Here is a 27,471-nt window from a genome sequence, read left to right on the forward strand (position 1 = left end):
CAACAAAATCAAATGGTCTGGCTCAAAGCTGCTAGCTGGGCAATGCATCTTCTCTTGGCTGCATCTATGTGACCTTGCTGCTTTCACTGTGCCTGCCAGGGGGGCTGGGGTGGAAATTCTGGAGGGCTAACATTTGGGCCTCTGAACTAGCATGGCTGATGCATAGCTGTCTCAGGATCTAGGACAACAGCAGGAGGTTCTTGTGGTTCTCAAGTGGGAAAACCACCAGGACCTCATTTTCAAGTGGGAGAAAGTGACAGAGATCTGCAATGGAACAAGCACACTGTGCAGCTGCAAAGTAAGTTGCTTACTGCACACCTATGCTTTTTCTTCATCTGGTGACTTTTGCCTCTGGTTCAACATTATGCTTCTGCCAAAATCATGCACCAGTAAGGTCAGATCCTCTCCCCACCTTTTTTTGTCAATCATTAGTCTTAACTCTTGCATTGTTGCCCATGCTGAAGCCGAAATTAAGGGCAGTAATGAGACCTGGGAGATAATGGTCAGATGTAGCACCTGCTGTAGGGTAGGGTTGCGAGATGTGGGGTGGGAAATATCTGGAGACTTTGAGGGTAGAGTCGGGATTGGAGTATAACACCAGAAAGTCCACCCTCCAGAGCAGCCATTTTTTTCCAGGAGAGCTGATCTCTGTAGCCTGAAGATGAGCTACAAGTCCTGCAGATCCTCAGGTCCACCTGGAGACTGGCATCCCTCTGTAGGGGGCCTTAATATGAACCGGGACCATGATAAGTTAGTCATCCCCATCTCCACTGTACCTTTCAGAAAAATGCCACTTGCCCGAACTATTCAGTCAGGGTATAAAATATGATAGATCAATGGTCTGACTCAATATAAAGAAGCTTCATGTAATTCTTTCTCCTCCAAAATTTGAGCATCAGTATACATACATATCAGTATACATACCTCTTGTGGCGCAGAGTGGTAAGCGGCAGAAATGTTGCCTGAATCTATCTGTCCATGAGGTTGGGAGTTTGATTCCAGCAGCTGGCTCAAGGTTGACTCAGCCTTCCATCCTTCTGAGGTCGGTAAAATGAGTACCCAGCTTGCTGCTGGGGAGTAAAACGGTAATGACTGGGGAAGGCACTGGCAAGGCCACCCTGTATTGAGTCTGCCATGAAAACGCTGGAGGGCGTCACCAAGGGTCAGACATGACTCAGTGCTTGCACAGAGGATACCTTTACCTTTATACATACTGCTGAGAAAAACATAGGCTTTTGTGCATTAAAGTTTAAGCTACTGGGGGAGGTATCCTTTGATCCTAGCAACCAAGTTAAATCCCCCACCATTAGAAGAGTAACAGTTCAGACCAGTTTCCTCAGAAAACTTACCCCATAGCATTGGGTTGCAACCCATGCGTTTGGACATGTTTGCATAACAAATTCTCAGAGAAGATGAATCCTACCCTGGTGGTAACCTGACCCATTGACAGTCTGTTGTGGATTATGACATGAGTCGAAGGAGACAAAAGCTAGTGACAATTAATGGAGATGGTTTACACCAGGGGTAGTCAAACTGCGGCCCTCCAGATGTCCATGGACTACAATTCCCAGAAGCCCCTGCCAGCGAATGCTGGCATTCGCTGGCAGGGGCTTCTGGGAATTGTAGTCCATGGACATCTGGAGGGCCGCAGTTTGACTGAGTTTAGCCCTTCTAAAGCCAGTGGATTTAGAAGAGTGTTACCCTATTCAGGATTGCTCTGCGAGCACAGTAGGTAAGAGGCTGAGATAGGAGTGTGGATTCCCTAGTCTCTAGGTCAGGGGTAGTCAAACTGTGCCCCCTCCAGATGTCCATGGACTACAATTCCCATGAGCCCCTGCCGGTGAATGCTGGCAAGGGCTCATGGGAATTGTAGTCCATGGACATCTGGAGGGCCGCAGTTTGACTACCCCTGCTCTAGGTGGTCTTTAAGATGGTATTCTCTCCTTCACGTGTTTTAGGAGTTGTTACTCTGCAATAAAATCATGAAGATATCAATTAGGACGTGAGTGTTATTTAGAGGCCTCTTGGCTTTTGTGCATTAAAGTTTTTGGTGAGCATTCACTGAGGAAGCAGTCACAAGTGAAACACAAGCTCACCAGCCTCGTTTAGATTTGACATGCCTACCGTTACACGCTGTTTCGAGTATTACAAAGACATGTTTGTGTTTTTACAGCATTAGACAAACTTTTTCCATATTGTATAAAGGCTTACTTAGTTTTGTTGGAACTATACAGTGGGTTTTATCCTTCTATACAGCTGCAATACAGTGTGTACCCCATTTTGTATTTTTAGCAGCCCGCAGGAGGGCAGGGCCTACTCAGAATTGCTGACCCAGCCCATGACAACCCTGGCCTAGAGTGCCTGAAACAGCTTCGTTTTCTATAGTTACTCCTTTTTCCAACAGACAAGTTGCCTCCCCTAAAGTTACTGTTAATACAGAGGCCTCCAGCCAAACAGAACTGGGTGTTTGCAGTTTGCTCCACTTCACAAAAGGCATGAACTCCAAAAGAAGAAAAAAGAAAAAAAAAAACACGTGAGGCTGCCAAAAGCAGCTACTACACAGTAAAGCAGATCACAAGCCAGTGACCCTGAAAATAAAACCAGAAGATAAAACCAACTAAAAACAATTAAAGAAGAAAATTGTGGGATGATTTACATAGGACGCTGTTGTAATTCCACAGGGGTTCATTGACACAAGGGGTGACGTTAGTTCAATTCCTGGAAATGTGCTGAGAGACTCCATCCAAGGGGTTGGAACTGTGTTTTTACATAACTATGACTCCCAAATTTCTAACCAATCCATAGCTTATTAGATGTACAATTTCACTCCTTGAAGAGAAAAATCCCTGTTTTGGTGCATTCCAACGTTGATCAAAAGTTTCTGATCAGCAGGGATCTGCTTTACAACTATGTTGTCATGTTCACCCCAGTTGCACAACCAGCACTGGTCTGGAGGTGCTACTCGATCCGCTCCTGGAGCCACCTGGAGATCCGGCCTCAGACTTCACAGTTGACAAGCAGCCTGGGCCTAGCCAGCCAGACACGCAGCCCTTTGAGCCTACTTATATCAAGCCTCGGGACAAGACCCATCCGAGCCCTGGGGACTCGCCAGAGGAGCAGCATCACCGGCATCAGACCAAGGCCCCTGCAAGCCCTGGGCATTTGCCCGAGCAGCAGCGACAGCAAAGGCAATCCTTAGTGGACGCCCACCAAAAACTTTAATGCACAAGTGCCAAGAGGCCTCTAAATCAGTGGTCCCCAAACCCCGGTCTGGAGACCGGCACCAGTCCGTAGATCAGTTGGTACCGGGCCGTGGCTCCTCCTCGTTCTCCTCCCCAGCTTCTCCCTTGGGGGCTGCCCTGCCATTCTGCTGCCAGCTCACCTTTGGTGCTCTCCAGTGGCTGCCATGGCTGGGGCTCCCCCTCGTCGTGGCACTGCGTAGCTGCTGCTGGCAGCCCCCCCCCAGCAGGCAGTGGGAAATCAGGGGCGCCGGCTGAAAAGCAAGTGGAGCAGGGGCTCAGGTGGTGGTAAGGTCCCTCGGCAAAAGACTACCCCCCCCCCCGGGCCTCAGTAAAATTTTCAAGCATTGACCGGTCCCCGGTGATAAAAAGGTTGGGGACCACTGCTCTAAATAATATGTCCTAATGGAAATCTTCATGATTTTATGACAGAGTAACATCTCCTAAAACCTGGTAAAAGTGCATGGCACAGGTGTCAGAACTAGACACACCTGCACATGGTTTGTTCTGAAGAAAGGGAGATCAAGCAAAAGGACTATAAATCCTTTCTAACCTTCCTCCCCTAACTACTAGAGAAGGCTCTTAACATTAAAAACCCTAGGCTTAAAGTATAGCTTCCTTAAAATTCAAGTGTACCTTCATACTAATGCCTCCACTGACCAGATGTGTTTCGGCATCGCTGCCTTTATCAATGGTCAGGCAAAAATAAATACATAAATAAAGCAGGATACATAAAATACAGGAACAGATATGTTAAATATACAATTGGCTCCTTTGCATACAGTGATATAATATGTTAACTATGTAGGACACCAAGGACCTTAGTCGATTCTATGGACCAGAGGTATACTTTGGAGAAAGGCTGACTCCTATAGGACACTCACTGAACACTTGAAGTGATCATCTAGACCAGGGCCTGCTTGAGAAACATAAGAGGCTTCAAAGAATTTTATCTGGCCATCTGATTTTAAGGAGGCTATATTTTAACCCTTGGATTTTAATTTTTATAAATATTAATATTCAGTTTTACAACAGAGGCTTGAGCACATTTTCCTTAGTTTGACCCTTCGGGGGGGGGGTCTTGGGTCAGGATATTTTCTCCTTTTTTTGTGGTCGAAACATTAGCAGACAGCAAAAATAGGCAAAAAACATCGTCCACATCATGATCAACAGACAAATGCTCACAAAGCAGATCAAAACAAAACAATAAATGTGCCATTAGCCCAAACAGGAATGGATCTGTATTATAGGTGGTGCCTGTTACTGCTCTAAGTAGTGCTAACTTAATTCAGGATGAGCAAGTCAAAATGATGTATTTGAACATGAGTAGACCAATGCTACTATCGTCAGAACCAAAACGTGTTGAAACCAGTTTGCTGGCAGGGCCTCATGGGAATTGTCGTCCATGAACATCTGGAGGACCACAGGTTGACTACCCCTATATTAGACCACAGGACAAGTGTGGAAGTTACAGAAGTCTGGCTCAGGTAGGAAGGGAAGAGGTGTCTAGAAGGAAGGAAGGGAACAGGCACAACAGCTCTGATCTGTTTCCCCCCCCCCCAAAAAAAACACACACATCTGGATGCAGTTTCAGTTTATTCACTTGCATCCACTTGTCTGAAGTTTCCAGATTTTGGTTTAGGACAGCGATGGCAGTTATTACTTTTCAGTTAATAAAACATTGAACTGGGTTGTCATCAACATATGACATACAGGCCTGAAGTTAGAATCATAGAATCACAGAGCTGGAAGGGGACATACAGGCCATCTAGTCCAACCCCCTGCTCAATGCAGGATCAGCCCAAAGCATCCAGGAGAAGAAACTGTCCAGCTGCTGCTTAAAGACCACCACTGAGGGGGAACTCACCACCTCCTTAGGCAGCCAATTCCACTGCTGACCTATTCTGACTGTAAAATCCCCCCCTCTGATATCTAGCCCGTACCACTGTACCCATAGTTTAAACCAATTACTGTAGGTCCTATCGTCTGCCACCAACAGGAACTGCTCCCTGCTCTGCTCTCCTCCAAGTAACAGTCTTTCAAATACCTAAAGACGGTAACCATGGCCCCTCTCAACCTCCTGTCCTCCAGGCTGAACATTCCCACGTCCTTCAGCCTTTCCTCATAAGGGCTGGTCCCCCGGTCCTGGATCATCCTTTTCGTTCTTCTCTGTACCTGCTTAATTTTGTCTACTTCCTTTTTGAAGTGAGACCTCCAGAACTACACACAGTACTTCCAGGTGCAGTCTGACCAATGTGGAATAAGTTTTGCTAAGACCTCTCTTATCCTTTTTTCCCCTGTGTTTGGTCATTGTGCAATTTAACTTTGCTTTCATTATTTTAAATTATTCATGAGTTCCACTTAAGATCTTTAACTGTGGGCAGTCCCCTATCTTTGGAGGCCTTGGTTTGTTTTGGTATCATGTTGAGAGTTTTTTTAGTAAAGGACTTGCCTTCCATGTCTTTGTTATGCCATTTCTGTTACTCTCTTCAGTTTTACCTATTGTCAAACGTTTTGAATCCATAGTTTGATACCTGGATTTCTAGGTTTTTATTGCTTCTGTGTAATTAACATTTTTGTAGCACATCTAAAAAGTATATCTGGAGTCCAATTTCCTCTTTGACATGGAAATCAGAGGATCCAAAACAGCCTTTACCTAGAAGAGCCAGATGGTTTCTGAGTGGCAACCTGGCATCTCTGGTCTTGTGCTTACATCAGCTAAAGAGATGGTCACATGAATCAGGCATTATTGAAGTCCCCAGAGGAGGTATTCCTTGGGGTCTCAAGTGACAATTTGAAATTTTTGGCAATAAAGAAGCAAAGCAGACTTTATAACCTCCCATTTGCAGTCAACTTGATAGAAGTTACTGTATTGCTGACAATAATCTAATAGCTGCAAACAACTGACTCCCTCTGTTTTTTTTTTAATAAAGTTGGTATCACATCATAACCGCTAGGCTTTACCAGCTTCATTCAAAATCTGAAGGAGTTTACAGCACTTCAACTCTGGCAATATGACCAGACTAGATTTAAAGCCCATTTCACATTCAAATGAAATGGGCGCTAGATGGCATAGGGGAACCCCCCTCCCAAACCCCAAAGGGACCCGTGTGGGCAGCGAGGCCGGGGTTGTGAGTGTGAAAGGCGGCCTACCTTTTGTCTCGCTGCGCGGCCGGGAGCTGCGGGGACGGCGGATGTCGGCATCTCCGAGTCGGGCGGCGATGTGCTTGAACGCAGCGGCGGCAGTTCCATGCGAGGTGCGGCGGTGGGGCCCAGCGGCTCGGCGAGGCCGTTCCGGCGGCTGAGAGAAGGCAGCCCTGCCCACCCCCCACTGTGGCTCTCTGGAGCCTTCTCCTGGGCGCGGAGCGGCCTTGCCGCGAGGCCGCTCCAGCGGCCGGGAGAAGGCACCGCGGCCTACCCCCCACCCGTGGCTCTCTGGACCCTTCTCCCGGGCGCCGGAGCGGCTCCTGATTGGCCCCTCCGAGTTTTTATCCCGGACAGGGCCCAGCCTAACTCCTCCCACACAGCCCTTACTCCTTTATTCAGTCCGCGGCGCTCTGCGCCGCAGGGCTGTTTAAAGATTGGGGTGGATTTCCATGACAAATTACCTTAACAGATAGTCCATCAGTATTCCTTTGACATTCCAGAAGATGAGTGGAGAAGCAGTGTGATAAAATGAAAAGGAAATAATATGGAGTCTCATTGCTTCTTTCCCTTTCAAATGAAGTTAACCAACACCACCTTAATTTAACTATGGGATGGCCATCACTGGGGGTTGGAAGAAGTTAAACTTTGGGAGCTTTGGAGGATGTTCCTAGAAGAGGAAATAGAATTCATGGAGAAAACCAACAGGTATTTAACAGTTTGTTTCCCCATCTGGCTGGGTCATGATGCAATACACTGGATGCTTCTGCCCACTCTGGTCTCCTGCTTCTCAAACCAGTTTGTATTGTTTTGATGTGTGTCTACTATATGTACTATCTTCTCTTCTCTCACAGAATGGTAACAATATCTGTGGTTTAAATATGCTTTCCTCTTGCCGTTTCTTGTTGACTATTTACAATGCTTCTCTCTGGCTTTTTACTACTCTTCCCTTCTTTCTTTATCTCCCCTTTCCTTTGTCTCTCAACTGATTTCATTCTACCTGATGTGTCTTCTAGTTAGAGTCTTCAGAAGTTTTGCTGCTTATAAGCGGCCTGAATACAGAAATGGTGGCCCCAACTGGGCAGAAAGATGGCAGACAGATTTTGTGAAATAAATAGATAAATGCAGCTTAAGTGAAGCTTTCTCTTAATAAATGTATATGCACCAAACAGTTGTATAAGAACAGGATCTGTTTTTCAAAAATGAACCACCCTGCTGTGCCTATGGCTATGATCTATTTGGTCAGCTCTTATGAATCATCAACTCTCCCAGGAATTGTAGTGTTAGGCAAATTCAGCTACTTTTTAAAAAGTACCTTTAGGAATGGGAAAAGGCTTGAAATCATGGGAATCTTGTAGACTGCAGCTGTCTTCTGTCTTACCCTCAGTTTCACGGTGCTCTGTCAGGATGGCCATTGGTTAAAGTCCCTGTCAGTATGGCTGATGTCCCGGAACTCCACCTTACAAATGCCAGAACTCTGCTTTATCCAAGGGGAATCAACCAATTAATTAATTTCTCAAAATGTATTAGGAACATTTTTAAAGTTGCATGATTTGCAGAGACTCAGGAATTTGAAATGGTTGGTATGGCACCAGCTTAAAAATTATACAAATTGCATCAATTTAAGTTTGCATTAAAAAAAGAAGAAACTGAATTTGGAGGAATAAGTTTATATAATGAAGAGTCTGCTGAGCCCAACAAGTAATAGTAATCCTAACGTATAATTTTTACAAATCTCCCTTGATCTGATATCTGATCACCAGAAATATAGGGGCCAGGCCTCTTTGAGGAGATAGAGAGAGAGGAGTCTCTGTTTTGCTTTAATGCTGCAATGGCCCTTTAATACCTGGGTTTCCCTGCAGCTTCTTGTGCTTTTCCCTCTGTGTCTTATCCAAATTGCCTCTGGCAGAGCTCTGGTGCTCCTTTTTACATCACTGCTGCCCTTCCCATGTCCTTTGGCTGTGGAGACGGCAGCAGCACAATTCCTGCCTGCACAAGGCAGAGCCAAAGGCAAGAGACACAGCCGCACTGGGATAGAGCTGTAAGCAGACAGGGAATGGAGGAAGCAGGCAAAGAAGAGGGCGGTAAAGGGGCAGAGCCTAGGGACAGGATCAAAGTCAGCTTCTCAGAGCTAGAGCAAAGCAATGTGAGCTTGTAGCATAGTGAGCATTTTTGACTGTACAGTGGCACCTGCGCAGGAAGGCCACCTACATTTCTTTGCTGTGTTTGCCCTGCCAGGGACGGCCTGGTTTGTTATTTGATCCTGCAAAAGCATTTGGACATTGGCTTACTCTGCAGCGTCCTGAGCTCTGCAAGGAGATGGAACCAAGGCAGGAGGAGATGCTGACGAAGGACCAGGAATGTCACCCAGAAAGAAGAAAACAGAAGCAATCTAAAATGGAAGGTATACCCTCAAGGCAAAATGGTTTTCAGGAAGGAGGTGATAAATCAGGACGAGGGGGCTCGCAAAACCAAGAAACTGCAGACACCACAATACAGCTGCCAAACAGTTTTCAAAGAGGAGGCCCTCCCAAGGAGAAAGCTCCAGAAGAACAAAGCCTGAGGTCCTCCTCAGATTACTCTGGCTTATACAAAGATGGAAGTCCCAATTCCTCAGGAGAAGAGATGGTAATGTTAAAAAGAGCAATGAAGAAAGAGGAGATGTCACCAGCTGGAGAGAGAAGGTGTGAGGATTCCCTGATGGGGGAACTCTCTGAGATGGTGCAGAATGTGGTGAAGAAAAGCAGCTGGTGGGAGAGGCATGGCATTGATGACGCTATTATTACCATGAACTTTCTCCTCCTCCCAGTAGGTAAGCAGAATGTCCAGGATATTTGGGTACTCTGTAGAGTGTGACTTGTGTCTAGATTTCTCACTCTGTATTAATAGGGAAATCTGCTCTTAATGGGGAAATCTGTTGTTAGGCCTTCTGGCTTATTGACCTTTAACCGTATGTTTGCTGGATAGCAAGGCAACAAAGGGCTGGCTATTACATCTTGCTGTTCATTGCCCTGATAACTGAGAGATGGGTTAGATGGGTCCTTGGTCTGACCTTGACATGGCAACTGTTCTTGAGTTTGTACTTCTCCTTAGCAGTTTGGCCACATTTTCCAATGTACCACCATTGAAAAAAGGTCATGCTTGTCAATTACACTATTGTATTATCCCAAGGATGCTGGGTTTTTTAATTTGTAGGAGCAGAACAAATCTCTGTCATCAAGTTCAAGTGTGATGTGTGTGTGGGAAACTGTACTGAGCAACAGGAGTCATGGGCAAACATTGCAGTGGTTTTGAAAAAAACCAGCATCGCAATTAAAGATCTGCCGTGTTCTGCAGAAGCATCTAGATCTAAATGATTTATTTTACAAAATTTAGACACTACCTCTCTGCCCTCAGTCAAGTGAGTTTTACGAAAGATAAGGAGCCAATTTGTTCTTTAGATAGTAGTCCAATGTATTGGGCTGCAAAATATGATCCTCTTGTGGATAGTCAGGCTTTATGATAATTATTATTTCAGTAAAGTCCTGCAGTAAACTGACTTCATGTGTCCAGGCTGTAAGAGGTCTTTCTTGGGGACATGAAGGAAAAAGTGCTGCCCAAATTTTTTTCGTCAAATGACATATTGTCACTGTGGTCCTTGCCTTCCGATTGTGCACATGAAACAGCTACACTAATGTCATTGGGGTGCTTATATACAAACCAATATTAAAGCGCAAAACATACCTCTCACAACTTTTGCAAAACAATTTAATTTTCTTCATGAATAAAAAGGCGGGGTAAATTTTTTATCAGTCTTTGGTTAGAAATTTGATTGGGAACCATCCTTGTTCAGCCGCAAAGCCCACTGGGTAATCTTAGGCTACAATTAAAATTATTTAAAAAATAAGACATCCATCTTTAGAATTAAAGATTGTTATCTTGTCTTTGTTTATTAGGTTTCATTAAATTCCTTGAGGGGCAGGGCAGGAGAACTGGTTCTTCATGTATGATACATCAAGTAGTTCAACAGCATTGGTGAGGCAATGCTAATTACATACGCAAATGCCTACCTGAGGAAATCATATCATGCCTGTCATTATGCCATGTACTATACACACAATGTTCCATTTATTCTCAAGATATGCGATAGTTGCTCACTGTACATATTGCATCCAGAAAATTATGATTTATCATGTTGCAAACATTGCCCTATAGTAGGGTTGCCAACAACCTGGAGAAAAGGCCTTTTAATGGAGGTTCAGTTCCTGGACAACAGAAGACACGGATACAACACATTGGGGTTTTTTGACTTGGAAAGGCTGTAGCTTTATTCTTATGTAAATGAATGTGGGCAACTAGGTGGGCAGATGCTTAACAAATGCTCCCCCATCCTGTGGCCAGCTGACTGCAAGGGATGACAGGGAAAATTGCCAGCAGGCCCACATGTGGGGACCAAGCAACACCCAGGTCAAATTCCTCCTACCCCTCAGGCCTGCTGATACCCTTGGGAGGTGATCACAGGAGATTCTCCATGGGCGTCAGCCTCTATTGGAGGTTCCTGTGGCTGCCTGCCATGCACCATAGCTGTTCCCCCAGCTGGGGAGATGCCGCTGTCCAGCATGTGCTGGTCTCTTATGGAGGCCCCCAAACCAGGCAGAGCCTGGCACACACAGGATGCTGAGTGTAGTAGTGGTTATTTATTTATTTGTACATTCATTTGCTGTCCTCCCTTGTGGCTCAGAGCAGTACCTCTACAAGACTAAATACAAGACTGAAATTTGGAGTTTTGTTTTGAGCCTGATCATATCCTTCAACAACGAATGGCATATACCTCAACAAAATATTTCTAAACTGGCTGATAAGATGTGCTGCTCAGTATCTGTCCTTGATTCTTTAGACAATTTGAGATAACTTTATAGAGACCTGGCTGAATGTTTAGGGAATTTATCTAGATGTTACAGGAGATGCAAATGTTCCATATCTTTTATTTTTGCATAACAACAGTGATGGCAGATCTAAACATTTACTGACAGTCTGACTCTCAAAGGTTATATGGAACACATACCTGCTCTGGAGTTACTTGGTCAGGCCTTCCAAACACACACACACACACTTCCCCTCTCCCATTTTCCCCCTTACCTTTTGGTTTCCCAACCTTCTCCTTGGTTCCTCCCCCTCCCTTGCCATAACCATATTTGTTTGAGGAGGTGCTCCAGAAGATGTATTCTACATCAAAAATAAGTCTATACGCAATTGCCATGCATTCAAATATTGACAGAGTTCCAAAGTCCTCAATCCATTGATTTATCAGAGGTGGTGTTTGTTTTAGTAGTAATAAGGGCACAGAGAGTCCATTTTTGTTGATCATTGGTTAGCCTCAAAGAAACAAGTAGATAATTTAAACGTGTCCTCAAAAATCCATGAATAATCTAATACAAAACTGATATGGGTAATGACTTCTCAGAAAAAACAAGTGATTGGTGAAAAGAGGGTCAGATCGTAAGATTAGCTGCTGGGGAGGGGAGATCTTCCGCACTACTCCATCCTCAACCATAGACCTGGCGGGAGAGCTCCATTCTGCAGGTGCTGTGGAACAACGAAAGCTCCCACAGGGCCTGCAGCTCACCTTGAAGCTCATTCCACCAGGTCAGGGCCTGGACTAAAAAAGCCCTGTCCCTGGTTGAGGCTAGTCATTATTTCCTGGGGCCGGGAACAACCAGTAAATTATCACCTGCATAAAGTAGGGCTCTGCGGGGGGAGGGGAGTTAGGGCAATAGGCGGTCTCTCAGGTATGTGGGTCCGAGACCGCAGAGGGCCTTGAAGATTAAAACCAAAACCTTGAACCAGATCTGGACAGCTACTGGCAACCAGTGTAGCTGCCTCAGCATTGACTGAATATGAGCCCTCCAGGGTGTTCCAGTGAGGACCTTGTAGCCACGTTTTGTACCAGCTGTAGTCTCTGGATCAGGGGAAAGGGTAGGCCCATGTAGAGCGAATTACAGAAATCAAGTCTGGCCAGGTGTTCAGGGGAGAGGTAGGGCGTTACTAGGGCGCTTGACTTGTGCCTCCATGGTTAAAGAGGCATCAAGGGTCACAGTTGGAACAGTCCACAAACACCTAGTTTCTTTAAATGAAACAAAGTCTGCTGGGCCAGATGAACTGCATCCAAGGGTACAAAAAGAACTTGCAGATGTCATCTCTGAACCTCCGTCCATTATTTTTGACACTTCTTGGAGAACAGGTGGGATTTTGGAACAAATAATCAAACACTCAGTCCTTGAGCAGCTGGAACTGAGAGCTGTGATTTCTAAAAGACTCAACATGGGTTTTGCAAGAACAAGTCGTATCAGACCAACCTTATCTCTTTTTCTGAGAAAGTGATTACCTTGCTGGATCAGGGGAATGCCGTGGACATAGTTTATCTGGATTTCAGTAAAGCTTTTGATAAGGTTCCACGTGATATTCTTGTTGACAAGTTGGTAAAATGCGGTATGGATCCTAATTCTGTCAGGTGGATCAATAACTGGTTGACAAATCGTACCCAGAAGGTACTTGTTAATGGTTCAGCATCTTCTTGGAAAAGAGTGTCAAGTGGAGTACCCCAAGGATCTGTCCTGGGGCCTGTGTTGTTCAACATATTTTTAAATGATTTGGATGAGGGATTAGAGGGGATACTTATTAAATTTGCAGATGATACTAAACTGGGAGGGATAGCAAACACAACTGAAGATAGCAACAGAATACAGGGTGATCTTGATAGGCTCGAGAAGTGGGCTAAACTGAATAAAATGAAGTTCAATAGGGACAAATTTAGAGTTCTGCATTTAGGTAGGAAAACCAAATACACTAATATAAGATGGGGAAGACTTGCCTTGGCAGTAGCATGTGCAAAAAGGATCTAGGAGTCTTAGTAGACCATACATTGAATATGAGTCAGCAGTGTGACTCAGTGGCTAAAAAGGCAAATGGGATTTTGGCCTGTATCAAACTGAGTATTGTGTCCAGATCACAGGAGGTTATGGTACCACTTTACTCTGCTCTGGTTCATCCTCACTTGGAGTACTGTGTTCAGTTTTGGGCACCCCAATTGAAGAGGGATGTTGACAAACTGGAACGTATCCAGAGGAGGGCAACAAAGATGGTGAGGGGTTTGGAGACCAAGATGTATGAAGAAAGGTTGGGGGAACTTGGTCTGTTTAGCCTAGAGAGGAGACGACTGAGAGGGGATCTGATAACCATCTTCAAGTATTTAAAAGGGTGCCATATAGAGGATGGAGCAGAATTGTTCTCCCTTGCCCAAGAGAGACAGACCAGAACAAATGGGATGAAATTAATTCAAAAGAAATTCCATCTAAACATACGGAAGAAGTTCCTGACAGTTAGAGCGGTTTCTCAGTGAAACAGGCTTCCTCGGGAGGTGGTGGGTTCTCCATCTTTGGAAATTTTTAAACAGAGGCTAGATAGCCATCTGACGGCTGATTCTGTGAAGGCAAAGGGGTGGCAGGTTACAGTAGATGAGCGATTGGGATGTGAGTATCCAGCATAGTGCAGGGGGTTGGACTAGATGACCTATGAAATCCCTTCCAACTCTATTATTCTATGATTCTATGATCCGAATTCCTGGCCTGGGTTGGGGTCGTAAGTTGTTTCCCTGCCAGAGTGGGTAAGCTCGCTTCCTGGCCTATTCCCCTACCTCCCAGCCACAGGACCTCCATCTTGGAGGGCTTGAGTTTCAGATGACTCTGCTCAAGCTATTCAGTCACTGCTTCCAAGCATCTGGCGAATGGTTCCGGGGGGAGTTCGGGTGGCTGTCCATTAGGTGAAAAAGCTGGGTGTCATCTGCATACTGATGACAGCCCAGCTCAAATGGAGCATATCCAGCTAAGAGCTGTGCCCCATATCTCTGTCCTAACAAGGTGGTGGGCCAGCAGTTCATGGCTGACCACATCAAAGGCGGCCAACAGATCTAACAGAACAAGCACAGGTGACCTGCCTCAATCCAGCTGGCAGTGGAAATCATCCAACAGGGTGACCAGCACCGTCTCCACCCTGTGGCCAGGATGGAAGCCAGACTGATATGGGTCAAGCGCCAAAGTTTCCTCCAAGAATGCCAGGAGCTGGTCCGCCATGGCCCTTTCAACCACCTTACCCAGGAACACTAAATGCGAAACCAGGCAGTAGCTGGCCGGGTCCCGCGGGTCCAGACAGCTTATTTCAAAACAATGCTTTAGTAGTCTCCAAAGTGTACACACAAGCTAGCTCCACAGTGTTTTTATTCTGTTTGAGTTTAGTCTCCTAGCTTTGAAATGAACCCAAATAAATCTCAGGGCCTTATTAGTAGAACAGAACAGAAAATTATAGTTCTATGTCCGCTTGTTCTTTTATTGTTCTTGGCTTTATAGGAAAAAATATAAAGGTTGTGAAGAAAAAGATAAAGTCCTAAATTTTCTTCTCTTTTCCCAGGGTTCTTGCTTCTGCGTTCATACAATGTTTTTTCTTTCCTATTGGGAATTGTTATCCTGGGAGTTGCACATTACACAATAACTGCGAAGGGGAGCCATCTGGCCAGCCACAATTCTCTGGTGGAGTCCAAGTCGTGGGGGAAAGTATTAGCCATATTCTTCTTAGAGGTGAGTTTTCGGTAACCCGTATTTGTGACACAGGAAACAAATGAGATAGCTTTTTGTTATGCATAGGATCTGATGGGCTTATGTAAACAGAAATTTAACAAACCCTACCTCACGTGATGGAATGAAAGCCACTTTATTACTTGGAAATCCATTACCCCAAGTTCCCAAATTCTCACACAGCCCATTCAAAACATCTTGCCACACTTTTTGCAATGGGACTGTAGCAAAGGATGATGCTAGGGTACACTGTAATGCAGGGGTAGTCAACCTGTGGTCCTCCAGATGTCCATGGACTACAATTCCCATGATCCCCTGCCAGCAAACGCTGGCAGGGGCTCATGGGAACTGTAGTCCATGGACATCTGGAGGACCACAGGTTGACTACCCCCGCTGTAATGCATAAGTTCTAACATTTGCAGTTCAAATAAAAGCTATGCATTCACAATACGGAGACCAAATATTTTAATTACTGATTTTCTGTGCTTCAATATATGCTTCTTGGCTTTACTGAATTTTATAATGTGTCTTTATAATGCTTGTTTTAACTGTCAGTCACCTTGATAAGACATAAAGACGGGGTGGAGATTTGTTATGAAATAATGTAATGCCTTGTAAAGTCAGACATCTCTGATTCTGGAAGAGATGCACAAATCCCCCAAATCTGATTCAGAAATAGTTTGGAATATCTTGTTAATCGTCTTCCTTAATATTTGAACTAAATCAAGGCTGGTATTTCAATTGCGTGAAATAAGTTGGGGGTATCTGAAATACAATCTTTGGCACCAGGACAATCCTACTGTGGTCTCCATGTCACAGACCAGGCCCTGCCTGACCACTTTTTAAGTTATATACTGGAAATGTTGGGAGTGATTAGAATAGAGATCTTCAATCTTCTCTTTGGGATTCTCAAGTGGTTTGTGGTACCCCAGCTACTGATACAGAACTTTCCTCCCTCCCTCCCCCCCTCTGTGTAAGTTCTGACAGCTAGTGAAAATGAATGGGGAAGAAGGATATCCCATCTCCTGCCTCTCCATACAGTCTTTCTGAGAGAAACAGCAAAACAGTGAGGCAATTCCTCCATTGCAGGAAGGATGACTTTTAGGCACAGCCAGGTTCAGATATTTGTCCCTCATTCTGTCACATGACTGTGGTGACAAGTGACTTTTGCAAAGGACAAAAGAGGAGAAATCGGCTCAACCCAAAATCTTCTAACTTGTGTCAAAAGGATCAAGCTACAGCAAATAAATAAAATATTAATTATATAGTGTGTACATATATAATTAAAAACATGTACTTGAAACAACTGAGGAGGGCTGTATAAGCTGAAATGCATTTGGTTTTATGTGGCTGATAGGACATATTTCTCTACCAGGAATTTTGTAACGTGTACAGTCTGATATTCAGACCCCAAAGGTTTTTAATTTTATGTGTACACTATATAATTCATATTTTATTTTTTAAATTTTTGTAGCTTTATCCTTTTGACACAAAATAAGACGTGACTTCCGGCCATGGGCTTGCAGCTCCATGGGCCCAGGCTTTTTTCTGGGGTTAGGGTGGCCAACAGGGGTCCCAGCTCCAGGTTGGAAAATACCTAGAGAATTTGGGGGCTGTTCCGGAGGAGGGTGGGGTTTGAAAAGGGGATGGTCTTTGGCAGGGTATAATGCTCCAGCCATCACCTGGAAGTTGGCAAGCCTAGTTATCAGGCCTCTACCCCACACCAGGGGTTTTGGGGATAGGACATAGCAACTTCTGACATCACTTCTAGGGAAAAACAATTGCACACTCTGAGGCTGGGAGTTCAATCCCAGCAGCCGGCTCAAGGTTGACTCAGCCTTCCATCCTTCCGAGGTCGGTAAAATGAGTACCCAGCTTGCTGCTGGGGGGTAAACGGTCATGACTGGGGAAGGCACTGGCAAACCACCCCGTATTGAGTCTGCCATGAAAACGCTAGAGGGCGTCACCCCAAGGGTCAGACATGACCTGGTGCTTGCACAGGGGATACCTTTACCTTTACTTTTTAAACAAAGATTAATCTGAGCATTTTGCAATCCATTTACAAACCTACCAAGTTGCATGTGGATGCACTGCTAAGTCACTTAATTAATATCCAACTGATTTGCTTCAGGACTTATCAGAAAATAACTTCCCTCTGCACACTGGATTTAAATGTTTATTTGTACATACCTTCATTTCAAACCTGCAAAGACAATATGGAGCAGAGAAAGTGGATGAAGTCAAGGTTAGGCACCTTTTCCTACTGCCTCTCTGCTTCCAGGTTCCCAAAGAACTGAGCCTGTGATTACTCACATGTAAAGGGTTTTTGGCATTTAAGCAGTACAAACTGACAAAACCTCTCCCCTGATATGTTATGGGGATTTTTAGGTGACAGTTGTCCAAAGACTCACATTCACATGGTCCCATTTGGCTCTGAGGGTCTGCTCTGGCTTAAACAGGTGGACAATTTACAGTTCTAGACCTACCCTCATAACCATTTACGTTTAATTTACTCTCGAGTAAGTACATTTAGGGTCACTGTTGTGGGGAAAGTTTTATGAGGAAGAAAACAGGATGACTTTAAAAAGACACTTGTGCTGTGAACACATTTTGGATTTTTTAAAATGCATATACATTGTTGTAATATTTCAGCAAATTGATGGTCACTCCATCACTGCCACCTCTTCCTCCTCCTCCCTCCTGTTGGAAACTAAAGCTGATTTCTTGAGATGGAAGCCAATTGTGCCACTTGCATCTCAGGCACTCAGCTGAGAGGAGCTTTCTTTCCCAGGAGAGGTTGACAGTTATGGCAGTACCAATGGAACAAGAGTGCAAACTGAGCCAGAAACTTGGCTGTTGGGCGGTTGCCTTCCCGGCAGTGGTGACAGCAGGATGATAGGAAGCAAGCAGGGAAAACAAGTTGGCCACAGGGTGCTTCCTTTTATTTGCTTGCTTGTCCTGTCATTCACTCTCCTGCTGCCCCCTTTACCTGCTGCTACTGGGAACGCATTCTGCATTCAAGAGCCTGAAATAGAAGAGACCAAGGGTAGGGGAGGACAAGGGATGAGGTTGGCCAGTGACTGCAAGAGACACCAGCATTACATACATTGATGTGCTACAGCCATACAGCCACATGTATGCTAACAAGAGAACTCAAAGAATATTCAGAGTATTGAAAGATGTGTGTGTTTTTTTTTAATCACTGTCTGTGTGCAAACTACTACTTTCATTTCTGTGAATCCTGCATCTACATTCCGTACCTACAAGTTGGCAATATCCCTTTTTAAAAATCTTCTTCTCTGTCCCAGGTTTGCTCAGCGTTCACAGCGGAACAGGGCTCCTACAACCATGTGAAGCTGCACCATGGCTACACAAATGTCATTGGCCTGGGGGATTCTAGCACATGGAAGCTTCCTTTCCTGAACCGCTATGTCTACATGTTCATTGCACCCATAGCAGTACCTGTTCTCACTCCTTTAGTGGCAATCAGTATGTTGCTTTCCTTTAACATCTATTACATATCAGTATAACATTTGCAGATCAACTAGATTATTTCACTGGTTTATTAAGATTATTTTCTAGCATCATAATTTATCATGTTCGTAGTTTAATCAATACCAATCACCATATTATTTCTATAGTACTACGGTACAATGCTATCAGAGACTTTTTTCTCTTGTAATGAGTTCATAGAATCATAGAGTTGAAAGGAACCTCTAAGGTCATCTAGTTCAACCCCCTGCACAATGCAGGAAAGGGCCACAAGAGCCAAACACTTAGGCCCATTATGCACGGAGTGGAAGGTATGCATTCGGGGTGGAATGGCAGTGGCTAAAATCACCAATTATGCACGCTGCAGGTGGCAACCGGGCGCAGAGTCAATGTATGCCGCCGAAAAAGCCACGTTAGTGAGATGCGGAAGAAAGTGGAGCTTCCCGGGACCAGAGTGCAACCAGAAGCGGCTCTGGAGTAGCCGCGTGCATAATCGGATACTCTGGGTTTTGCCGCTGTTGCATTCCGTCCTGTGCGTAAGCGGTTTGTTTCGCTTCTTCCTATTCCACGTTCTCCATGCCGCCATTTCAGTGGCCGTGCATAATAGGCCTTACACAGTCCCTTCTGTCCACCCACTCACAACCTGCCTAAGTTCACAGAATTAGCATTTCTATCAGATGGCTTTCTAGTCTCTACTTAAAAACTTCCAAAGGAGAACCCACCACCTCCCGAGGAAGCCTGTTCCACTGAGGAATCGGTCTAACTGTTCACTCCCACTTCTTGTCTTGCACTGATGACTAACAGGTCAAGAAAGGGGATCTAGAGTTTTTATCAGGTCATCTGTAGAAACTATTTCTTCTTTTTTCTGTACAATTTATTCCAATCTGAGAAGAAAATGTATGGATCCTCATCTGAATAAGAAGCCTGCTCACTCTTCTATCATTTAATGAGTCAGTTAGCAAGACTTGAATTTTAATATAACATTAGATACGTGCTAATATATAGTTGAAGCAATTAAACACTACTTCTTTTTAATGAACATTGAACAGCCATAACCTTTTGTTATATTGTTGTCTTTTACTGGTCGACAGCCTATTAGCTTTAAGACCAAGATAGGACATTTTTATTGTGGAAGAACTAGAAGAATGAAACTGAGAAAGACCAAAGACTATCTAATCAAACTATATGCCCCACAAAGAAAGATTTAGGTGGGTCGCCATGTTGGTCTAAAGCAGCAGAACAAAGTTTGAGTCCAGCGGCACTTTTAAAACCAATGAAATGCTTGCACATGAAAGCTTATCTCTCTTGAATTAAACTTTGTTGGTCCATCAGAACCACCTGCTCAGTTCAGAAAACTGTACAAAAACCAAGCAGAGGTGCCCACAAAGCATAGCTCCAGATCTCTGAAGTAAGCAAGTCAATCCATAGCACTAGAGGAGGATAAAAGCTCCTGGGATAGGTAGCCCGTCTGACTTATGGGCAAATTCCTTCGTGAACGTAAATATGATTATCTGTCAGGGCTTATATAAAACTTGGTAACTGCATCCTTCTAAAAGCCAGTTTTATTACAAAATTACTTAAAAGTTATCCAACCTATATCTTCTGATTTTCAAGCTAAACATTTTAATGGCCATAGTGTATTACAGTTGTATCCACAGCTGTCTTTAGTTTTCAGATGCACAGCATGATTCTTTGTTCTGTTTTAAAATAACTTCTTATTGAGACTATAACTAATACACATTAGGATCTGTATTTTAGAGTAGAATAACCATCAATGATCAAGATAATCTGGAAGCACATGACAAACCCTGCTATAAAAGAAATTTCCAGCCTTACTGGTCTATCAAAAGTATGTTCTAAGGCACCAGGCTTCCGATTCTGGGTTGGCAGTCTCAGGTAGGTCACATTACCCATCAGAGCCATCAGCTTTTGTTGCATTTTAGCAGAATTCATCCATAGATCAGACCCATAGATTTTCCCACACATGGTACATGTGTGGCTTGTGTTTATGTCCCCAGTTGTCTTGACCCACTGGCCTCAATCTTGACCCAAACTCTGCAATTGTTGTTTCCATAGGCTTACTTAAAGAAGTTGGATTGAAAACAGCCATCCGGAGCCTCTGCTGCATCTTTCTTGGTCTATACTCCCATTACTGGCTCCTGCTCAATATCTCAGAGTTCCAGTCTGTGTGGTCTGCTCTCACCTGTATGCTGCTCACTCGATCTTTACTTGCCCATCCTTACATCCATGTTAACATCTTCCAGGTAAGGCTGAATTGGGTTCTTCCTGTTTCCAGCACAGGCTGGAAATGTTGACTTGATATCTTCAGGTAGTTCAAAAGTTACTTCCCATCCCAACATTCCAGAGCTGTGTTATTACAACAACAGCCACAACAACATTATTTTTATATCCCACCCATCTTGGTTGACTCATAAACCAGCAACTCTGTTGTGTTTCTCTCTTTTTTCTATCAGCATATTGGCCTCCCGATGTTTGCTCCTGATAAGAAGCCAAAACGGATTCATATGATGAGCTGTGGCGTTCTGAACTTGCCTCGAAATGTGCTGCTAGACTGGTCCTTTGGCCACTCACTCATCAGCTGCCATGTGGAGCATCACCTCTTCCCAACACTTTCTGATAACATGTGCCTGAAGGTGTGAGGCCGAGTGGTGATGTGGCGGTTTTGAAAGGAAAATAAGAGTGGGGCATTCACGTACACTTAGAGGGATGGGTACATAACTGATTAACAACAATGTACAATCCATGTGAAGCCAAGAGAATCATACTCCTAGAGTTGGAAAGTACTCCAGTTTTGGAGCCGGGACTGCAGTGGCCAGCTGTCAAGCCCCATTATCCCAAATGTGGCTCATCCTCTTTTGCCTCTGCAGTTAGCACCTAGAAAGCCAGGCTAGAACGGATCTGAGGGCTGACAATATTGAGATCTCTAACATCGAGATCATTGTTAGATCTATTTGTGCCACCCTCTTCTGAATATTATTCTCTCCACCAGGCTGAACTAAGATCAGAATTGTGACCACCGCCACTATACGTTATATGTAACGTTTGCTGATGTTAATTGGGGTTTTTATGGGGATTTTATTGTGTTTTAACTATTTATGTTGTAAACCACCCTGAGACCTATTTGGAGAAGGGTGGTCTAAAAATTAAATAATAATAATAATAATAATAATAATAATAATAATAATAATAATAATAATAATAATAATAATAATATATTAGTAATTGCATGCCACAATATGATAATGTTGATTTTCCTTCTCAGGTCAAGCCTGTCGTTTCTCAGTACTTAAAAGAAAAAAACCTGCCTTATAACGAGGATTCTTATCTGTCTCGCTTGAAGCTCTTCCTGAACAGATATGAGGAACTGATGGTCCACGCACCACCTATAACGGAACTTGTTGGAATTCAGTGATGGCACCTTTGGGGTGCCAAGCAAGGACAGCCCCAAGGCAAGAACATTTGTTCCCAGGATCAAGGAATTTAGAACCCAATTTAGGACTTGATCAAGTGACTAAGGAGAAAACCATCATGCCTTGAATGCTTGCCTTCCAGTTGAACAACAGGAAATATGACTCTAGAAACGACACAACACTAAAAACCTCCAATTATTACATGATGAGTTGAAGGATAAATTGGCAGCTTCTATAGCATCAAGAAAGAAATAGTTCAATAGCTTCTAATTTTTTGCTGCTCTGCCTTAACTTTGCACATCAACACATTTGATGTGTTCCTCTTCCTATTTTGCAGCCATGGGGAAGAAATTATAAGGGCTGTTTAATATGTTATGTTTTCCCCAAGATAATTTCCAAATAGGAAAATACAGGTACAAAGAACTCTTTATATGGTATAAAATATATAAAGAACTCTTTATGGCAGCCTTTTTCAAACTTTTGGCCATGGAGGTACACCTGAAATATTTTTCAGGATTCCAGGTACTATGGAAGTGATGTCAGCTGGCCACACACCCTGCTACACCCTATATGCAAGAAAAATAATAAAAATATGCAAATAAACATAAAAACTACCCCCCCCATCTCCTCATCCCACCACACCATGACTTCAATGCCCCACATGCACTTGGAAAAATGTGCCCAGGCCAGGGAAAACTGAGGGAACGAAGCATGGTCCACACCAGAGGCCTACCCCCAGTGCGCGCCTTTGTGTGTGGCAGCTTCTGCGCCCCTCACCCACCCATCCCTTGGAGAAGGACTCGACCTTGAAACATGCTGTAAAAGGAAAATATAGAAGCCACATAAGGCCAGGGACATACAGTCCTCATTCGTGGTAGGATATTAGACCAGCACTGCAGAGGAAGTCTAAAGCAAGAACTGCTGCTTGTGTAGAATTTGTTGTGGAGGTGTACAGGGCTTGGAGGAGTGGAGAATAACTTAACTGCTCATCATCCCATGTAGCAGGCTGAATAGTCCTGATTAGCCTGATCTGATCAGACCATGGAGGCTAAGCGGGGTCAGTACTTGAATGGGAGACCACCAAGGAAGACTGGGATTGCGATGCAGAGCGAGGCAATGGCAAAGCACCTGTGCACACCTCTTGCCTTGAAAACCTCATGGTCTTGGAGTTCCCATGAGTTGACTGGCATAGATGAAGCAGGAAGGGAGGATGACTGGAGGACAGAAGAGTGAGCTATGGGGTGGGGGGGGGAGACATTACAATGTTGTTCTGCAGTCATTATTGCTGGGAGTGGCAATATACAACTCCAATAAATAAATACATAACCGTCGCTAGGGCAAGAGCCTTTAACTGAAATTCTGCAACAGGACAGTCCCCCAGGCTATTGTGTATGTCCATAATCTTCAGAACAGTTCCTGCTGTGTTCTTTTTTATTGCTTGGTCCTCTGTGGGTCCTATCTTCTGCTGCCAACCGGAACTGCTCCTTGCCCTCCTCCAATTGACAACCTTTCAGATACTTAAAGAGACTAATCATATCCCCTCTGAATCTTTTTTCTCCAGGCTGAATGTTCCCAAGTCCTTCAGCCATTCTCAAAGGGCTTGGTCCCCAGGCCCTGAATCATCCTTGTCACTCTCTTCTGCATCCTCTCAATGTTGTCCATGTTCTTTTTGAAGTAAGGCCTCCAAAACTGCACATAGTATTCCAGGTGTGGTCTGACCAATGTGGTATACAGCAGGACTATGACATTTTGCAGTTCTGATGTGATGCCATCCCAACACTGCAGTCGCCATCTTTACCGCTGCATCACAATGTCTGTTCATATTTAGCTTACAGTCCAACAAGTATACTAAGATCTTTTTCACACACAGTGCTACCCAGCAGTCTATGTCCCATCTCAATGGTTCTGAACGTGGAGGTCGCGACCCCTCAGGGGGGTCAATCAACCCTTTCAGGGGGGTTGCCAAGGCTGCTGCCGCCACCAGCCACCTTGGTGATTCAAAAGGAATTGTAGAGTCGCATGCTCTGGCGACTTCAGCGATCATAGAAGCCTGAGGTGGCCAGCAGTGTGGAAGGGCAGCGGCATCCCTCCCCTCCACAGCACTGGCCACCTCGGGCTTCTGTGATCATCAAAGTGGATGGAGGACAAAACCCTATGACATCCTTTGGGTTGCTGAGACCACCGGCGCCATGCTGCCATGCTGTGCTGGCGGTGGCCTCAGCAACCCAAAGAGGGTCACACCATCAGGTAGGTTGAGAACCACTGTTCTCATATACATGCTTCTCATTTTTGTGAGCCAGGTGTAGAACTCTGCACTTCTCCTTATTGTTTTCAGTTGTCTAGCATGACCTCCCAATTTGGTGTCATCGGCAAATTTAATGAGTGGTTCCTCCACCCTCATCCAGATCATCATCATTAATCAAAATGTTGACAAGTACCATACCCACTACCACATACTATGGCACCCCACTGCTCACCTCCCTCCAATCCAATGAAATACCATTGATAACTACTCTTTGGGTACGATTCTCTAACCAGTTCCCTATCCACTTAACTACCTGAAAATCCAGTCTGCAGTTCTCCAGTTTACCCATCAGATCATCATGTGGAGCCTTGTCAAAAGCCTTACTGAAATCCAAGTAAACAACATCAACTGAGTTTCTTCAACTTAGTAAATTCTTCACTTGGTCAAAGAAGGAAAACAGATTGGTCTGTAAGGACCTGTTGAAGACAATTATGTGCTGACTTCCTTGGATCACCAAATTGTCCTTCAGATGTCTGTAGATTGCTTCCTTTATATCTGTTCCATTATCTTCCTTGCGACAGGGGTCAAACTCACTGGCCTGTAGTTTCCTGGGTCATATCTCCGCCCCTTTTTTGAAGATTGGAATAACATTTGCTCTCCTCCAATCTTCTGGCACATCTCTAGTCCTCCAAGAAGTCCTGAAGATGATTGACACTCTCATGTGCAAAGCATCTGGCCCTGGGGATTGAACTTATCCAGTGCAGCCAGATGCCTCTTGACAACCTCTCTACCTCCCTAGATGTGTCCATACTCTTTCTCGGGGAAAAAACGGAGGCAAAATAGGTATTGAGCTTTTCTGCTTTCTCTGTCTTCTGTGAGAGTATCTTCACCCAACAGTGGGTATACAGCTTAATTTATCTTATATTTGCTCCAGCTTGGTGTAGGTGTTAGGAGTGCAGACTTCTAATCTGGCGAGCCAGGTTTGGTTCCCCGCTCCCCCACATGCAACCAGCTGGGTGACCTTGGGCTCACCACGGCACTGATAAAGCTGTTCTGACCGAGTAATAATATCAGGGCTCTCTCAGCCTCACCTACCTCACAAGGTGTCTGTTGTGGGGAGAGGAAACTGAAGGCGACTGTAAGCCGCTTTGAAATTGCTTTGGGTAGAGAAAAGCAGAAGAACCAACTCGTCTTCTTCTGCTTCTGCACATCTGAAGAAGCTTTTCTTGTTATAGTGGGCTTTCCTAGCCACTCTCAGCTGACTCCCAGTAAAGAAAGGCTTTCGGTGGATAGAATGATATTTAATCTAAATTCATATTCTGGAATATATAATATTGAATTAATGAGCATAAGAATCACACCTCTTACTTTGCTCTCTATATCGCACAAAGATATTATGATACAATACTTTAGTGTATGGAAATGATGTATAAGCTTTTTTCCTTGACATGTCAGTTCCTGACCTGGAATAACTATGCAAATGAGTGTGTTTTTGTTTTCCTTTGAGAATCTTATTCTCATCATGTTAACTAGGAGAGTGAATAAATGCTGCTCTTAACTATGAGTAAGCACAGAAAGTGGGTTTTCTGCTTCTTCTTCTGCCTCCTCTCTGTAGAACAATTTCCTCTTGTACCTCCTTCATGTTATTAAGCCTAATTTCACATTATACATGTGCTAATGTAAACATGGCTAATTTTAAAAAATCTGCTTCTGTAATCAACCAAATACCGAAATCACAGTTTCAAGGGAATCTGACTGGTGTTAACTGTGGTTTGTATTGGTGTGCATAGAACACAAAATCGTGGTTGATGCTGGGAGGGAAACTAGTGAACATGTAACATGAAATCTTAGTTAAAGCTGGGAAGAAAAGGGGAGAATGCCACTAGATCACAGCAGAGAAGGGAGCACTTCTAAGCCCCAGATGCCAACATCGCACCAATATAACTAGTCAGTGCCTTTGCTTTCTTACTAGAATTTTTTTTTTAAAAAGACACATCTCCAAGGAGCTGTAAGCACAGTAATTGCAATGGACTCCACCAGAACCCACCTCACCTCCCCCCCTCTTCCCAGCCCAATCACAAACTGGCATGCTGGCAATGCCTCCATGTCAGTCATACATGAAAGAAACCAACAAACAGCAGGTTGTGTTGGCTCATCTCCATATCACCTTACCCTCACCCACACACAGAACACAACAAGGGAAGGGAAAAAAGGAAACCGAGCATTCGTCTCTGTATGGAGAACCATAGCATGCTCAGCAGGATTTCTGTCACTCCTGGGAGTGACACAAATGCTAGGAGAGTATACAAGAAAACACACAATTGCACAATTGCAAAAAGCATCCCTTTTATTTCCCAAAAAACATTCTGGCCAAAAGCACCTATGCAAAGCAGATGATTGGGGCTGCCAATTTGCTTCTTGTGTTTCTGAATGAAGCCAAAAGGAGATACTCTTTACACAATATACAAATAACTTATGCAATTTACTAACATAAAGTTTATGAGTGGCCTCTAGTTTAAATGTGTTCTCCATACTTATGAATACAGCTCCTGGTGGTGAATCGCCAGAAGGTTGATCAAATAGACCAAGCATGTTTCAACTCAGAGGGTCTTCATAAGTGGTCAAGTTAACTATATGCAGACATATAATCTTCCCCCTAATAAAACGTGGTTTGTCTCCAGGTATAATGCCAAAGCAGCCATTTTCTCCAGGAGGACTGATCTCTTTAGGCGGGACATGACCTCTAATTCCAGGGATCCCGAGGTCCCACCTGGAGACTGGCACCCCTGCAGCTCTGCCCATTCTGAACTCCAGACTTTGCTCCACAAAACTCGCATAGGCCCACGGACTCATGCCTGTTGCCTTTCAGGGCACAATGGGTTTTGCCATTTGTAATACAGTATAACAATAATTATTATTATGATTTTATTTTATAGCCCGCCTTTCATGGTTGGCTCAGGCGGCATAAGACCTGGCAGGTGACATAAGAATCAGAAAACATGAAGCTCCATACAATGTTGTAATAATAATTTCAGACATGGAGATCACAATAAAAAATCAAAATATTCAAGAACCACCAGGGCCAAGATTCAATCCTGTCCAGGGCCAAGATTCAATCCTGAATGTGCATCCTCATGTGAAAACCAACATAAAGTGAAACTCATTTGGTGATATTCAACATCTATGCATGTCCTTGCCTAGCTGACTTGAAACATCAGGCTAGGGCGTCATCAAAATGCTGATGTCACCCAGAAAGATCTGATGATGGATGGCCAATTGTCCACACCCACAGAAGCTCTGGCAAGATGTCTGGA

General features: G+C 44.2%; 1 protein-coding gene across 3 annotated transcripts; it reads left to right on the forward strand.

Annotated features, from left to right (window-relative positions):
- On the forward strand, positions 1–25,721 carry FADS6 (fatty acid desaturase 6). Of its 3 annotated transcripts, none has more exons than XM_077327881.1 (7): positions 2–298; positions 8,622–9,195; positions 14,826–14,992; positions 18,298–18,478; positions 20,558–20,745; positions 20,956–21,135; positions 21,765–25,721. In XM_077327881.1, exons 2-7 carry the CDS (start codon positions 8,703–8,705, stop codon positions 21,912–21,914), a joined length of 1,359 nt encoding a protein of 452 aa, XP_077183996.1. In that variant the 5' UTR covers positions 2–298; positions 8,622–8,702; the 3' UTR covers positions 21,915–25,721. The 3 variants fall into 3 exon arrangements, with proteins under 3 accessions (XP_077183998.1, XP_077183996.1, XP_077183997.1); XM_077327882.1 differs by having other exon boundaries at positions 8,682–9,195; XM_077327883.1 differs by lacking the exon at positions 20,956–21,135 and having other exon boundaries at positions 1–298.
- The last annotated feature ends 1,750 nt before the right edge of the window (positions 25,722–27,471 follow it).

The sequence above is a fragment of the Paroedura picta genome, chromosome 3, assembly GCF_049243985.1.
Source record: "Paroedura picta isolate Pp20150507F chromosome 3, Ppicta_v3.0, whole genome shotgun sequence".
Taxonomy (NCBI): domain Eukaryota; kingdom Metazoa; phylum Chordata; class Lepidosauria; order Squamata; family Gekkonidae; genus Paroedura; species Paroedura picta.

What these genes read in the sequence shown, in the direction of transcription:
- FADS6 (XM_077327881.1), top strand. Translation starts at nt 8,703, where the DNA reads ATGGAACCAAGGCAGGAGGAGATGCTGACGAAGGACCAGGAATGTCAC. An exon ending in CACTCCTTTAGTGGCAATCA is followed by an intron (nt 18,479 to 20,557) that starts GTATGTTGCTTT and finishes TTGTTTCCATAG; the next exon opens with GCTTACTTAAAGAAGTTGGA. An exon ending in CTGATAACATGTGCCTGAAG is followed by an intron (nt 21,136 to 21,764) that starts GTGTGAGGCCGA and finishes TTTCCTTCTCAG; the next exon opens with GTCAAGCCTGTCGTTTCTCA.